Genomic DNA, 14,004 nt, shown 5'->3' on the forward strand with positions numbered 1-14,004 from the left:
AAAAAAACAGAAATACAGACATATACAAGACAGTGTCAAGTGCAATAATGCCAGTCTATGCATGAGTTCAACCCATTCTGTTCCCCTGAGCCCCATCTCCCTGTCAAGGAACTACTTTTGTTACTACTCTGTCTGCTAGAGCTCTCATGCACTTCAGCCCAAAGGGCATAGGGCAGAAGAAAATAAACCCTTGGAGTAACTGATTTTATCTGACTGTGTAGCTTTATTTTTCTCCTTTACCCAGAACTTGTTGACCAGGATTCAGAGATGCAGAAAGAAGAGCCTCCAGCACCGAGTGTCAGCTTGAAATCAGCTCCTGCTACTATTTACACACAGATCATCCAATTCCTGCTGCAGAACAATGCACTGCAGGTAAAACATACCCAGCGTGTTGGTTTGTACAGCACTGTGTGAACGTGACCATCAGTTTATTCTGTTACCGCACAAAAAGGGGCATATTACATATGGCAATCTGCAATTTCAAAAAACACTTGGTTTTAGAAACATGTGTTAGTGATATGTGTTTTATGAAAGTATGATAGCATCAGTTGCAGTTTATCATTTTGAAAAAAGATTAGATTTTTCTCTTTATTTATATTTTTGCAATTTTTAAAAAAAGTCTTATGTAATATTGGGAACAATAAATGTCTAATTTTAAAAGCTCTGAGCAGTAATGTTTGAACAAAAATAAAACAAATGAAAAAAGCAATAGCCGAAATTGTTCAGAGATGACTGTTTTCTGTTGTCAGATGGCAGAAGTCGCTCTATCTGAGGAGCTCCTATGTTCAGATGGCGGTCGCAGTGCTTCCTACTTCATTCATCTGGCCCAGTTGCAGCTGCTTAAAGCAGACTACTGCAGTGCTGCTGCCAACCTCAAAGAGGCACTGTCCAGCATAGATCAGGTACTTCCACACTACCTCTGGCTACAACACGAGTATCGACTGGGTGAGGAATATTACATGAGTGTTCAACTGCATGTAGGGCATTACTTTTCCAGAAAGCATTTGGTGCTCTGTTTGTAAAGTGTGAAACCTGCAATTTATTGTCTAATTTATCATGCTATTCTTTTTTTTATCTTCACTAAACACCAAACAAATGAATAATAAATAAATATATTTGTTATTTTTATATTTTCAAGGTGCATATTTATTGTATATGACAAAGTAATCAGTTACAGCCACTGTTACTTTTTGATGCTCACCTTCTATAGATATGCATGACAACACATTCCAGTGTAGGATCAATTACTACACATAATATACATAATTTGTAAGGAGCTGAGTGTTATAAAAATAATTCCCAAAATCTAAGTGAATTGAAATCAGACCTAGTTTTATTCTTGAGATCATTCTCCTTCTGCTGGTCTAACAGCACAGATATACACCGAAGCTAACATCTAGTCTTCTCCAGCATCATTGCTCTAGTTCAGGGGTCGGAAACCTGCGGCTCTGGAGCAACATGCGGCTCTTTTGTTCTTATACTGCGGCTCCGCATGGTTTTGGAAAATAAATTATATTCATTTAACTGAAGTGTATTTTATTTGTGTTAGTTATTTTTTAACTTGTAGTTCTAAATTGGAAGATTATTGTGATCTTGAAATATAAAAATAAAGTTATATTTCATTATTCTTCGTCGCTCAAAATAAGCGCCACACTAGCGGATACTGGTATACCTGCTGAAACGCCGTGCATTTATTGAGACGTTCAACCCCAGGTAGGTCAAGTATGGAGAAATGTAAGAAAAGAAAAATATCTGAAGAAAATAGAACATTTAATGATGCCTGCGTAGATTAATTTGAATTTATTTTTGATGAGAGTGGCCTACCAGCATGCCTAATTTGTGGATTGTTGATCTTCGGATCCACATACATATGTGAGCAGCTATTCTCCACCGTGAACTATGTTAAAAACAAATATCCCTCATACCTCACAGACGACAGCTTACAGTCCTGCGTAAAGATCAAAGTTACTTCATACAGCCTGGATTTGCAGACGCTGTGTGCAGAGGTTCAGGAGCAGAAGTCCTATTGTAAAGATATCACGGCAGACCCAATGATGTTTGCATGAACATGTTTTTCAGCATCTCTTTATTGACCACTTTTCACACATGGTTGCTGTACACACACAGCCGGCTGTAGATTTCCAGCACATAGCCTGACACATACCAGCACAACAGCTGAGAGAGCGCAGACTTTAAGGTGGCGAGGCGTGATTGCGGATGCCAAAGGCCATGTAAGGATGATGGCTCACAACAGGTTTTGTTTGCTACATTCCGCATCTACAATGACTCCTGGTGACTGTGTGGGGACAGTTGGTTATAGTGCACCTGAGGTTATGCTTGGTAATACATATAATGAAGCAATAGACATGTGGTCTCTGGGGCTGGTAACTGTGGAGCTTGCTACAGGGGTGCCACTCTAGCCTGTGGAAAATGAATATGATGTTTTGAAATTCATCATAGACACGCAGGGTCAGCCACTAGATCATGTTCTAGACTCTGGCTTGTACACTAATTACTATTTCATATGAGACGTAGTTGTCTTGAACAACTAATGGAAGCTACCACAGGACCTCAAAATGACCAACATTTATTTGTCAGCCTAATTAAAAAAATGTTGGCCTTGGATACAAACCAGCGCATAACTTTTCCACCCTGGCCTCTCGGGAGTAGCACAGGGAGACAAAACCTTGCGGCCTCTCAGCAGCCTTCAAGTTGGAAAAGAGAAAGCTCACACAGAAATAATCTCCAGCATTGCTTCGTTGACCCCGGACAAAAGTGACAAAAACACAAGCAGGGATTGGAAAAGGCCATTAACAGCAAATTACACTGCAAGAATTAATTAAGCTGCTTTTATATCACTTTGGCTTTTTTTTTGTTTTGTTTTAATTTTCACTCCCCCCACCCCAACCAGTCACAGCAGATGGCTGTCCCTTCCTGAGCCTGGTTCTGTCGGAGGGTTCTTCCTCTTTGAAGGGAGATTTCCTCCCCACTGTCGCTAATTGCTTGCTCATAGGGAATCATCTGATTGTTGGGGTGGTCAAAACTCCAGCGGAACTAGCAATTCTTGTGAAATTCTTTTTTAAAAGCCTAAAAAAAATCAAAACAACCTATGGATATTGTCTTGAACTTGGCCACAATTTTGCTTAAAATCCCTAAAGTAATCCCTGTGTCAAGTTCTTGCCAATATTCAAAGCAGAGCAGCAGACAACTTACCATCACATCAGTCCTTCAATCAGACCTAATTCGATACAAATTGGGGGGAAAAATGGATGTATATTAAATAAAGCAGCTTTAAGCATCAGCTAATTTTTGTTTGTAATTCTTTTTAAATATAGTGCTACCCTTTAGCCTCCTAGTAGACATACCTGTGTTATAAATGTGAAAATCCTCTTAGTTTTTTGTTTTGTTTTGTTTTTTTAGAAAAGTTGAGCTCTGACCTTGAAGTCAAGATCCCTGAGATTTAAACCTTAAAGAGATTTTCAGCAGATGCAACCATGGTATTGATTTGAAAATTCTATGTTGCCTCGTACTTGAGTTACTGCATTTACAAACTTGGGTGTCCACTGCGCCCCGCCATATACCAAACTCAAAAGATTAAGTGCTGTTTTTTTTAGTTCTTTCATAAAGTTTACAACACACAAATAAGAAAAATAGGAACACTATTGTCATTTTTGACAACACTATTTTCTTTTGTCTTTTGTGTGCACACAGTCTGTGTCAACACATAGGGGAACACTGACACTTCATAAGATTTTCACTGTGTTTGTCTAATTCAGCCGCAACTTTCGGATTTTTCACATAACAAGCAGCATGAATTTTGTCCCTCATCATTTCAGCTGGAAGCACTTTATAAGGTGGTCTTTCACATGAACATTGATGTTTCTAATCCTGGAACCCTGGGCAGTTTATATAATAAGTTTCATCCAGACTGAGAAATGTGTCTAGAAGAAGCATTCGTCAAGCAACTTTGCTGACTATTGACCCAAAGAGTCTTGCCCACTTTCTCACCAGGATCCTGATGCATGGGCTTGGAATGGTCACTGTCACTATCTACGAGGGGAGTTCCATGAGGCTGAGGAGAGCTACGAGTGGAGCTTCAAATTCCAGCAGAAGCCATCAGACTCTCACATTGTCTTGCTCCGCCTGGGATCCAGCTACTTTATGCAGGAGAAGGTCAGATATTGAGACAGGCATCACTGTCTGATCAGTCAGACAGTTACTCATGTGTACTGGGTCTGCTAGCATCTATTCACTGTGTGAGAGTTTACCTCATGCATTTTTCAAGAAAGAAACAAAATGGACCAGCCATATGTCTTGGAAAATAACAGCAAAACTCAAATGTGACTTAAAACATCTCATGTGAAACCACAAAGTTATACAGTGTAACTCTGTCTTATTTTTTTTAACTCTCAGTTTCAGGAAGCCAAGGTTGTGTACCTGCAGGCCTGTGAACAGTCTCCATCCTGCCTGACCTGGCTAGGCCTGGGCGGTGCATGTTACCGGGTAAAACTCTTACCTTCAGAACATTGAAATTACATTAAACTCAAAAAAAGCTTCTATGTTGTGCCTTCAGAATTATTTTTGTTATATGGAAAATAAAATAAAATTGTAAAACCTGTGATTCCACTCAGTGTATGGTTCAAGGTTTTAAGTACACTCCTGTTTCTATTGTTAAAAGAAATACTTTTGAAATACTAGCTTAAAAGAATAGTTGGGAGCCCTACTCTGTTTGTTTTGAAAGGAAGTCACCCTTTGTTGTTTCAGTGGGCATTTCTGTGTCTGTTTAGTTGGAGGAGTTTTGTACAGCTGAGGAAGCTTTGACTGAGGCCAACCATTTGGACAACCAGAATGCAGAGGTCTGGGCTTACCTGTCTCTCATTTGCCTCAAGGTGAGTGATGATAAAACACTATTAATGTCATTATTAATGTCCTCCGTCTGTATTTCAAGATAATCTCGCGCACAGTGGCCTGACACATCCCCTTTTATGAAGACTACAGAACAGCGTGTCTTTGTTAGAAATTAAAAAACAATCTACAAGAGTCAGAAGAGCTGAGTGGTTAGGGTTATGGTAAGAATTGAGTCAGTTTAAGCTTTGGAATAAATGACTCTTCAGGATGAGGGATGGGTTCAGAGTAAAAAGCCCTAACCTCCATAGAATCTAACGCCAACATCCATCCTTTTGCCCTTTGGTAAAGCCAATGCTTTAGTCACTGAACACACTTTAATGAGACACCAATTAATTTGGGAAAATGCTTGTGCAAGTAGACGCTGCATGTCGATCAATATGATAAATGGCTAAAATCAATTCAGGAATGCAGACTTTGAAGTAGGACATTTTGATTAGTATCAATTAATATTAGTGACTAACTGTATTTTAATTGAGCTCTCTTTTAACCTTGACACCTTGTCTTCTGCACATGTGAAGTACTCACAACATATTACTGACTCTGTGATTCAAAAATCTGCAGAAATCAGTAGTCTGATTGTGACTCATGACATGGAACTGAGTTCTGCTTCCTTCGATTCGCGGTGTTTAAAGATACTGGACAAAGTGGCACCTCCACAAATTAGAAAAGACAGCATCGCTAAATCATCTCCTTGGATCACTAAATCTATTTGCAGTTTTAGTTGGCTTTGCCTTAAGACTGAGTACCTGTGGGAAAACCACAAAATGTCCTATTTACAATAGGAAAAGGGAATGCCAAGGTTCTATTTGACACTGAGAATAACATTGTTTCTCCTCCAACACCAAGTACACCAGGTTTTTCAGATAAGGACTACAACTCCCACAGATCGCCCTTTCGATCATAAACTCTCACACATCCCAAAATTGTAGAATCTTTTCACCCATTTTCTTTAGCTATGTATGTCAAACACTACTCCAAATTAAACCCTCAGCAAACTCAGCCAATGTCTTAAGTTTTAGACTCCATTTGGCCCTCTGTGGTCAGGCTGTGTCCTAGAGTTCTTTAAACAGGTGGTTATCCAACCAGGTTTGAAAAAGCTAAATCTGGACCTTACACTAAACACCAGCTATAGACCTGTTTCAAAACTTCCTAAATTGCTAAAGTATTACAAAAACAAAAATAAAAGGTGGTTGGGACACGAAGGTGTTGGAGAAGCACAATATTCTTGCTAACGTTCAGTCTGGTTTTAGGAAGTTGCACTCCACAGCTCTCCTTAAAGTTTCGATCTTTGGATGGCTGCGGATAAGGGTGATTGCTCAGCCAGCCCTTGGTTTGCCTGACCTTATCTCAGCCTTTGAAATGTCAAATCTCCATCAAATCTTAGTCCAACAGTTAAACTACATGGTAGGGATCTCTGGCTCTTTCTTAGAGTGGGTCACTTCATTTCTTGCTTATAGAACACTTTTGTCCTCATTGGGAAATTTTGGGTTTGAAACGGCTGCATTTCCATGTGGCATTCTGCAAGGATCTGGTTTAAGTCCCTTGTTATGGGGCAGCGATAGCTCAGTAGGTAGAGTGTTCGCCCCGTGATTGGAGGCGGTCAGGGGTTCAAATCCACCGAATGGCTACCCTGAGGTACCTTGGGCAAGGTACTGTCTCTACACACTGCTTCCCGGGTGCAGGATTGGTAGCTGCCCACTACTGAAGATGCACGTTGATGCCTTTATCTCCACCTGCCTAGACTATTGCAATGCTTTGTTTTTGTGCCCGTTTAAAGCATCTATTAATTGCTTCCAATCTGTCCATAATGCTGCTTCAACACTTTTAACTCAAACTCATAAGTTCACTCATTGTTAGATAGTTCAAAATCTTGATTCTTACTTCTGTGACCTTACAAGATGAGGCCCCTAGTTATATCATCAATCTTTTCAATCTTGTCTGCAGATAAAGGTCTCCTTGTGATTCCACATGCCCGTATGAAAACTAAGAAGGATTTTGCTTTCCAGACTTTAGTGCCAAAACTGTGGAACAGCTTATCGCTTTTGCTGCACACCAATGACTCTGTGGCTTCCTTTAAAAAAAATGCCTAAATGCATCTATTCAGACCAGCAATTTGGTAAAAATTTTGTTTTGTGTTGTTTTTCTTGATTCAGGTGTGTTCGTTTGACTGTATTTTTAATATTTGTGTAAAGCACTTGTCTTGAAAAGGAGTATACAAACAAACTTTACTTACTTACATAACTAAACACATGGTCTGCAACTCAATTAACACTGATGAACCTTTTGTTTTCAGTCTGGCAAAAAGGAGGAAGCAGAGAAGTTTTATAAATATGCAATACGGGTGAGTTTGGTTGTTGTTTTTGTCAGTCACTGTAATTTAACATATCAGTGGGGCGGTTAGTGATTTACTATTAATTATCCATGTTTTAAATTCTATATTAAGTAGTGATTTTTTTAAAAGAAAAAGTAGACATGCAACATTAATACTGAATATAAAACAACAAAAACAGCTTCTCTGTGAGTTCTCTGTAGCATTTGATTACTAAGGATATAGATTTCCTGCTGTCCTTGATTTTCTCGTAAATTACATTAGAGCCCTGTAATCCTTTATTTTGTCACAGTGAATCAGTTTTTACTAAATATTGCATCCTCTTATCCAAGGTGAATTTTACATTAAGATGCTGGTTTCTTTAAAAAAGAAAAAACATTTTCTGTTTTCTCGGTATCCACAGTTCAACCTACAGATGGAGTCACTCCACAAAGAGTTTGAAAAGTTGAAGAATCAGCTTCGCTTCCATCATCTGGAGTCATGCTTTGAAAGAAGCACTGAAGCAAAAGAATAAATCATATGTCCAAGTATGTACACATTATATCTCAATGACCAGTATTTGAAACAACATTTTATTGGGTTTTCAGCATGTGTAGTGTATGAAAATTAAATACAGAGAGTTCAGATGTACATGATGACTTAGATTTCACAGACAGTGAGGATAAGTAACCGGTTGAGCCATAAAAGTTAAGCTCTGATCAATATCAACATAACAAACACAGTTAAAGCAACACCATAATCTCAAATCTATATAAATCAATTGCAATATAGTGTTGTTGTTTTTTTGTTTAAATACAAAAACAAAGAAAAGAAAGGAGGCTATATGGTGACTGGTACCAGCAGGATATAAAACATTTACTATTTCACATTTGATGTCATTCTTTTGTTATCATTTATGCAGGAAAACAAGCCCTCATGACACTTTGTGGTGTTTTTGTTCTAAGACACCTTTCAAAATTTTGGCACAATCCTCTTTGTGTTGAAAGGAAATGTTGTGAAATATTCTTTTGAGCTTGTCAAATAGTTCACGAAGGATGTGTTAGAATGGGCCCTGAATAAATTTCCTTTAAAACCAAATGGATTACAGTGACCAGTTCTTTGTTTTGCATGGGTTTTCTTTGTAACATACTGTATTTTGATATTCTTTTAATGCCGTTTTTAAACTAGGCATCTGAGTGTTGGTGTGATCTATTGCAGAGAGATCATTGTCTGACCCGTGAAAACATATCTCTCAGCCACGGCGAATCCTCATAGAGGCGAGGGTCACCCAGATACTCTGAGGTTCTCTTGTAGAAGTAGTAGTACAGCACAGAAGCTGCAAACAGGAAATTATGTTAGGAGGCTTTAAAATATACGGATATTTAATTTACAAATGTCTGTAAATTAGAAACATGACTGATGTGAATGTAGATTTTCATATCAGTGACTCTTTTGTAATGAGTTTGCACAGTGATCAAGGTTATTCAAGAGATTTATGTGATTGCAAAATAAACAGGGAGAAAACTTGAAAATTCCCACCAGTGTTTAAAACTGAGTGAGGTAATGGCTGTGCTTACACACTGAGTAGCTGTCTGGACAGGTCTTAAGTGGCAGACAAAGCAAAGACAACAAATAGCACATGACTCTTCTCATACGCAGATCACCTACAGAGAGTAATGCCAGCTAGACGATGCAAGCTTTTATCCACTTATGAGCTTATACATGTATAAAAGTGGCACCCACATGGTGATGAAATGTGATGTCACTGCCTGGAAGAGTAACCAGTAACAACAGGCGACAGGTAAAGGAAAAATAAAAAGGTGGGTGAAATGATCATACAGTTTACTAGGGCATTAATGGGTTGTTGTTGTTGTTGTTGTTTTTAGCTTAAATCTGTACTGCTGTTTTGAACTGCTTCACCTGCTTGTATTGTCTCCATGTATTTTCTCCTGTCTCATTTGCAAAATCTAAATTTAATTATTCAGTCAAAATGTAAACATTTATTTTACAAGTTAATATGTATAATCAGATTATAGAGTGGAAAAATCCTAACCTTTTGTACTGTATACTCTTCAGTGTTTACATGAAAACATTCTAAATGAAAAGAGGTACATTTGTTGCATGAACTTGTTATCTTACCAGCTCTTTGGAACACAAAAAGCACCTGAAGACCGTCGGTCCAAATAAATCTGTTTGTATTTAACCAGCGCAGATTCTGAAAGGAATAGAAGGATGACAAAAAGGCCACTTTGTGATAAATTCAGAGACTTTGTACATTATAGATAATTTAACAATTACAACCAGAATGATGAGAAATGATGATGTTATTTTCTCAGTCTCATATAATGACACATTTTAACCAAGTTTTATCTTCTTTCTTTTTTTCTTTCTCATGATGTTTTTCTCTTGGCAGTTATTAAAATCAAAATGAAAGCATTTTAAATGTCTGTAAGCTTGTTGTACAGTATCTCCCCAAAAAAGTGGCATAAAAATGTGAATTTTCCAATCCGGCATTTTCGCCTTTGTTTTTAACGACGTACCATAAGCCAAGAATGGAGAATGATGCTGAAGGTCAAGTAAAGAGCAGATAGCATTAGCATGGTTCTAAACCGCTCCAGCAATATGGCAACCAGTCCAACCTGGAACACATAGGTGTTGAACAGCATCAACAGAATGATGATCAGGTTAAACAGGATGGCAATGTCCTGGATTCTGTTGAAGAAAAGGAAACAGTATAAGCAGCAGAAAAAACAATGATGAAAACAGGAAGAGCTTGTCGGCAGGATTATTGTCTTGTCTAAAATACATTTTACTTCAGCATTTCAAAAAATTCAGTGCAGATAAATTGAGAATTATTTCCCCCCCTTGAGCTAGAGGCTGCGTTAGGCTGAAACAGTGAAAAAGTTTGACGTACATGAAAAGTACCAGCTGCACAGCTGGCTCAGTCCTCAGCAGCTCACTGAAGGAGTTGACAAACAGGTCAAAGGAGAGCAGGCTGAGCTGGATCAGTAACACCAGAGAGTAGTTGCTGGTATGGAGCGTCTCCGGCCCGAAGGCTGGGCGCCCGGGCGGACTGTGGTTCCACTGCGGATCCAAGGCTGCGCTGCACCCTCACACACACACATACAAACATCAATCGAGTTCTTTTTTTTGTTACAGTTTTGGGGTCTCAGTAAGGCATTCAAATGTCTCCACTCTCAATTCCCCAAATGTAATTAAAACATGACTGATGCCAAATGAAGCATATGTTGTTCAAAGCAGTCCTGTTCACTGGGTAAAAATGTATGTCCTTTCAAAAGAGGGAACGGAGTCCGTTTTAGGGGTGAGCTGCCAGGAAGTCGACATGTCAGAAGTGCTGATTTTTATAGCTCCAACACCAGCAGGTGTGGTAGCACGGTACCGTATTTGTTGTGGCTGAAACAGCAAGGTCTCTGTTGGGCCTCCATATCAAAACCGATGAGTAATCAGCACCGCAGTGAATGCAGCAGAGATCCTGTGGAAGGAGACAGATTAGTATTCTGCGACAACGCTTCAGGGTACACGCACACAAAAAAAGGCCAGTCTCATTTTATAGAAAAGCACCCAAACATTGTGCAAATTGCCATTTAACTGCCTTACACTCATTCAGCTGCTTCGTACTACAAAACATCTCCTGCCCCAGGTAAGTTACACTTTTATACCCTGAAGGGAGGGATACCTTGTTCAGAAGTGACAGTTTTATTGGGAACCCACACTGCTCTAAGGCAGTCCCAGAGTTCTGATGCCAGGAAAATATAGAATAACTGCTAAGTCAATTCACATAAATGGGAAATGTGTTACATTTCTAGTGGTTTCTAGCTAAATTTGAAATGCAGTTTAGACTTCTGCCACCTGCTTGTTGTCATTAGTTTTTATTGAGTGGACAGTGTCCAAAGCGCTAATCAAAGCATGAGAAAAAACAAAACAAAAAACATATCAGAACTAACTGACTAATTGTTTGTCTTTAAGCAGCTTCTCTCTCAAAAGAGCCTCATTTTCTGATGACAGAAAAACAGATTCTGATTTATTCCTTCCCAGCACATTTTATCCATCACATTAGGAAAAAAAGAAAACAAAAACAAAACATCTTTACTCGATTTTTATAGAGAAACAGGTCCTTTCACTACTGTTGTCACCCCTCTGTGTATTTCTTAAGTAGGTACTTTAAAATCTTTGCCTGTGCTAGGATCCTTCACACCGACACCAGGTTGATCCTCTTATGATCCCCGTATTTATGGCTTGGCACGGCCCTGGCAGGTGTGAGGAAGATTAGGACTATTTCTAAACCCTGAACCATCAACTACGAGGCTACTTCTTCTTGAAAGCTGTCCCACTAAGTTTCTAGGTTAGCAGCCCTACCTACCCCTTGGCAAAAACTGCTTTAGCAGTATGAACTAGAAAATAACAACATGTATTAAATGCAAAAAATTTTAAGTGCAGTGGACAACAACATATATGGACTGTGAGCAACTTCTGCTATTTTGTTAATTGATCAAAATGATCAAAAAAGTATATAAGTCTAAGACATAATGTTTTCCCTGTGTAAAGAAACGTGCTGTAAGTTAAAAAAAAAGTCTTTGTTGTTGTTAGTGTTCTACCAGCTTGTAGTTCTTAGTACTGCAACACTTAATCTTCTTAGAAACATCAACAGCTTGTTGCTTTAGACAGAAACAACAGAAACAATGACATTCTTCAAGTTTCACAACATAAGCTACTGAAACTGGATCACAAACCTGCAAACGAAGGTGGGTTTCAGGGGCTGAAGAAGTATGCAACTCTCCAAACGACGCATGTGGCCACCATCAACACAGCGTACAGCAGATTGGCAGCTTTTGTCTGTCCTGGTAACAGGTCTGATCCCTCCAGCTCTCTAAAAGACAGGCGCAAAGGTTTAGTCATGTGCCACCAATCATGTTGAGTTTGTTTACACACAGCTTGTTGAGATTGTAATGATGAATAAAGCTGTGCAAGCACAGTTGGATGCAATGTTAGTGATTACCTGTGATGAGTCTATGATTAATAGAGTGAAAAATGTTCCCAGTGACTGTGCCACATTTCCTTTTAATTTGATTGCAGGTTCTTCAACCACATGCAAGTGAATGTTGACGGGTTACAAATGGATGCTGTGGGAGCTTTTTTCCCCTAGCTCTTTCAATCACATTTCCATTCAAGATTACTGTAATGCTTCTGGGAAAGATAATTAAAGTCAAGCAACTAGGAAACTGTTGTCATCTAGTGGTAAGTATGTATTATTGCATACACAGTGGCAGACCACAGAGAATCAGCAGAACAAGCTAGATTGAAGTCAATATCAATTTGATAATGAAATAATAAATTAATGTACTTAATTGTAACATATTTGTTGATTGTTTGGGGAAAAAAAAGATGATTCAGACCAGGCTTTCTTCAGCTCCCACTTTGGATTTGGGAGATAGACACCCTCTCTACTTTTAAGATTGGACTTAAAACTTTTCTTTTTGATGAAGCATATAGCTAGGCCTGCATCCGGTGGCCCTGACTCCTCCCTTTGGCCCTGTTACGGCCCTAGCAGGGCCTCCTCCTGAAGGTGCCTGTGTGGGCGTGTCCCACTACCTCTTCTGCCTGAGGTGCCACCTTTTCCCTTTTGTGCAGCTGACTCTCGTCAGTAATTAAAGAGATTTAAGCCCAGGGAAAGGTGAGCTCTGGCCAGAGTGCCATGTGAGTGGTTACAGCTAGTGAGCTGTGTGTGTGTTTTTGTGGTGGTTGCAGCTAGTGAGCTGTGTTTGTGGTGGTTGCAGCTAGTGAGCTGTGTTTGTGGTGGTTGCAGCTAGTGAGCTGTGTGTGTGGTGGTTGCAGCTAGTGAGCTGTGTGTGTGGTGGTTGCAGCTAGTGAGCTGTGTGTGTGGTGGTTGCAGCTAGTGAGCTGTGTGTGTGGTGGTTGCAGCTAGTGAGCTTCTCTCTCTCTCTCTCTCACACACACACACACACACACACACACACACACACACACACACACACACACACACACGTTTTACTTTATTGACCAACGCCTGAGTTTTGTTTTTCTTAAATGGTGATAGCGGCTTTTCCGTCTCTTTTAGTTGAGAAACTTTAATAAAACTCTTTAATTTAACCCTTTTGCCTCCTTCACTCCTTTTTTCTGACCTGGACACTTTTTGTTACTTCCCCCTCACTGCCTAGACCCCTCAGGGGAGCGTAACAGGCCCAGGCTACTGAAGGCTTCGCATCAGCTTGTTTCTTCTTCACTCACCTTTTTCCATTAACTGTGTGTTTATACACCACTCTACATTTAATTGATTTTTTTAATTTGATTTTATTGATTAGCATTCAAATATCTCAGTGAAGACAGAACAAAGATCTACCACAAAGCAAGAAAGCATGAGACAAGGCTAATCAAAAGGTATTGGCTGAAGCACTTGCTTATTACGCCAACCCTTTTAACAAAAGATCTTTTTGCATGCAGCTCCTGTACACAGGGCTCAAAGCAAATAATAAAACAAAGCAAAAACAAACAAGAAGAAAAACTTTCCACCTTAGATAAGATGTGTTTTCCTCTAACAGAAACACATCTCTGCTTTATAGTTGTCCTTATCTTGTTTTTTTTTTTTTTTTTTTTTTTTTTAAGAAATCTTTTCCCCTTAAGTCATATTGACTCTGACTTTGAACAGCTTCTGAGTACTGGGGCAAAGCAAGTTATTTTGTGCTTTATACATTATCTGTGCCATTTCATATTCAACTAAATCATAAAATTTCAGGGTATTCAGATTAATA

The 14,004-nt window shown here is 39.1% G+C and overlaps 2 protein-coding genes across 4 annotated transcripts in view; one reads left to right on the plus strand and one right to left on the minus strand.

The window, feature by feature from the left end:
• cfap70 (cilia and flagella associated protein 70) overlaps positions 1–9,666 on the plus strand; it is a 28,481-nt gene extending 18,815 nt beyond the window's left edge. For 2 of the 3 annotated variants that reach the window (XM_085407128.1, XM_085407146.1), the window contains 7 exons: positions 245–372; positions 750–902; positions 4,012–4,173; positions 4,414–4,503; positions 4,788–4,889; positions 7,202–7,249; positions 7,641–7,945. In XM_085407128.1, coding sequence (XP_085263254.1) covers positions 245–372; positions 750–902; positions 4,012–4,173; positions 4,414–4,503; positions 4,788–4,889; positions 7,202–7,249; positions 7,641–7,751 — 794 coding nt within the window. In that variant the 3' untranslated portion in view covers positions 7,752–7,945. Of the gene's footprint in view, positions 1–244; positions 373–749; positions 903–4,011; positions 4,174–4,413; positions 4,504–4,787; positions 4,890–7,201; positions 7,250–7,640; positions 7,946–8,875 lie in introns of those variants that run through there. The other variant, XM_085407138.1, reaches the window with a different exon arrangement.
• LOC146679026 (transmembrane protein 138-like) lies at positions 8,011–12,104 on the minus strand. The gene is made up of 5 exons (XM_085407159.1): positions 11,968–12,104; positions 10,131–10,709; positions 9,757–9,928; positions 9,356–9,431; positions 8,011–8,552 (listed from the first exon to the last, which is right to left on the minus strand). The coding sequence occupies exons 3-5, from the start codon at positions 9,880–9,882 to the stop codon at positions 8,440–8,442; spliced, it is 315 nt and encodes a 104-aa protein (XP_085263285.1). The 5' UTR covers positions 9,883–9,928; positions 10,131–10,709; positions 11,968–12,104; the 3' UTR covers positions 8,011–8,439.
• Between the last annotated feature and the right edge of the window lie 1,900 nt (positions 12,105–14,004).

This window comes from Rhamphochromis longiceps, linkage group LG1 (genome assembly GCF_057381845.1).
Source record: "Rhamphochromis longiceps isolate RC_006_pf linkage group LG1, R_longiceps_female_GT1.1, whole genome shotgun sequence".
Lineage (NCBI taxonomy): Eukaryota > Metazoa > Chordata > Actinopteri > Cichliformes > Cichlidae > Rhamphochromis > Rhamphochromis longiceps.

Coding starts and splice junctions, on each gene's coding strand:
- LOC146679026 (XM_085407159.1), bottom strand. CDS start 9,882: ATGCTGTTCAACACCTATGTGTTCCAGGTTGGACTGGTTGCCATATTG. Junction 9,432..9,756: donor TTCTCCATTCTTGGCTTATG/GTACGTCGTTAA, acceptor TATTCCTTTCAG/AATCTGCGCTGGTTAAATAC. Junction 8,553..9,355: donor TTTTGTGTTCCAAAGAGCTG/GTAAGATAACAA, acceptor TCCTGTTTGCAG/CTTCTGTGCTGTACTACTAC.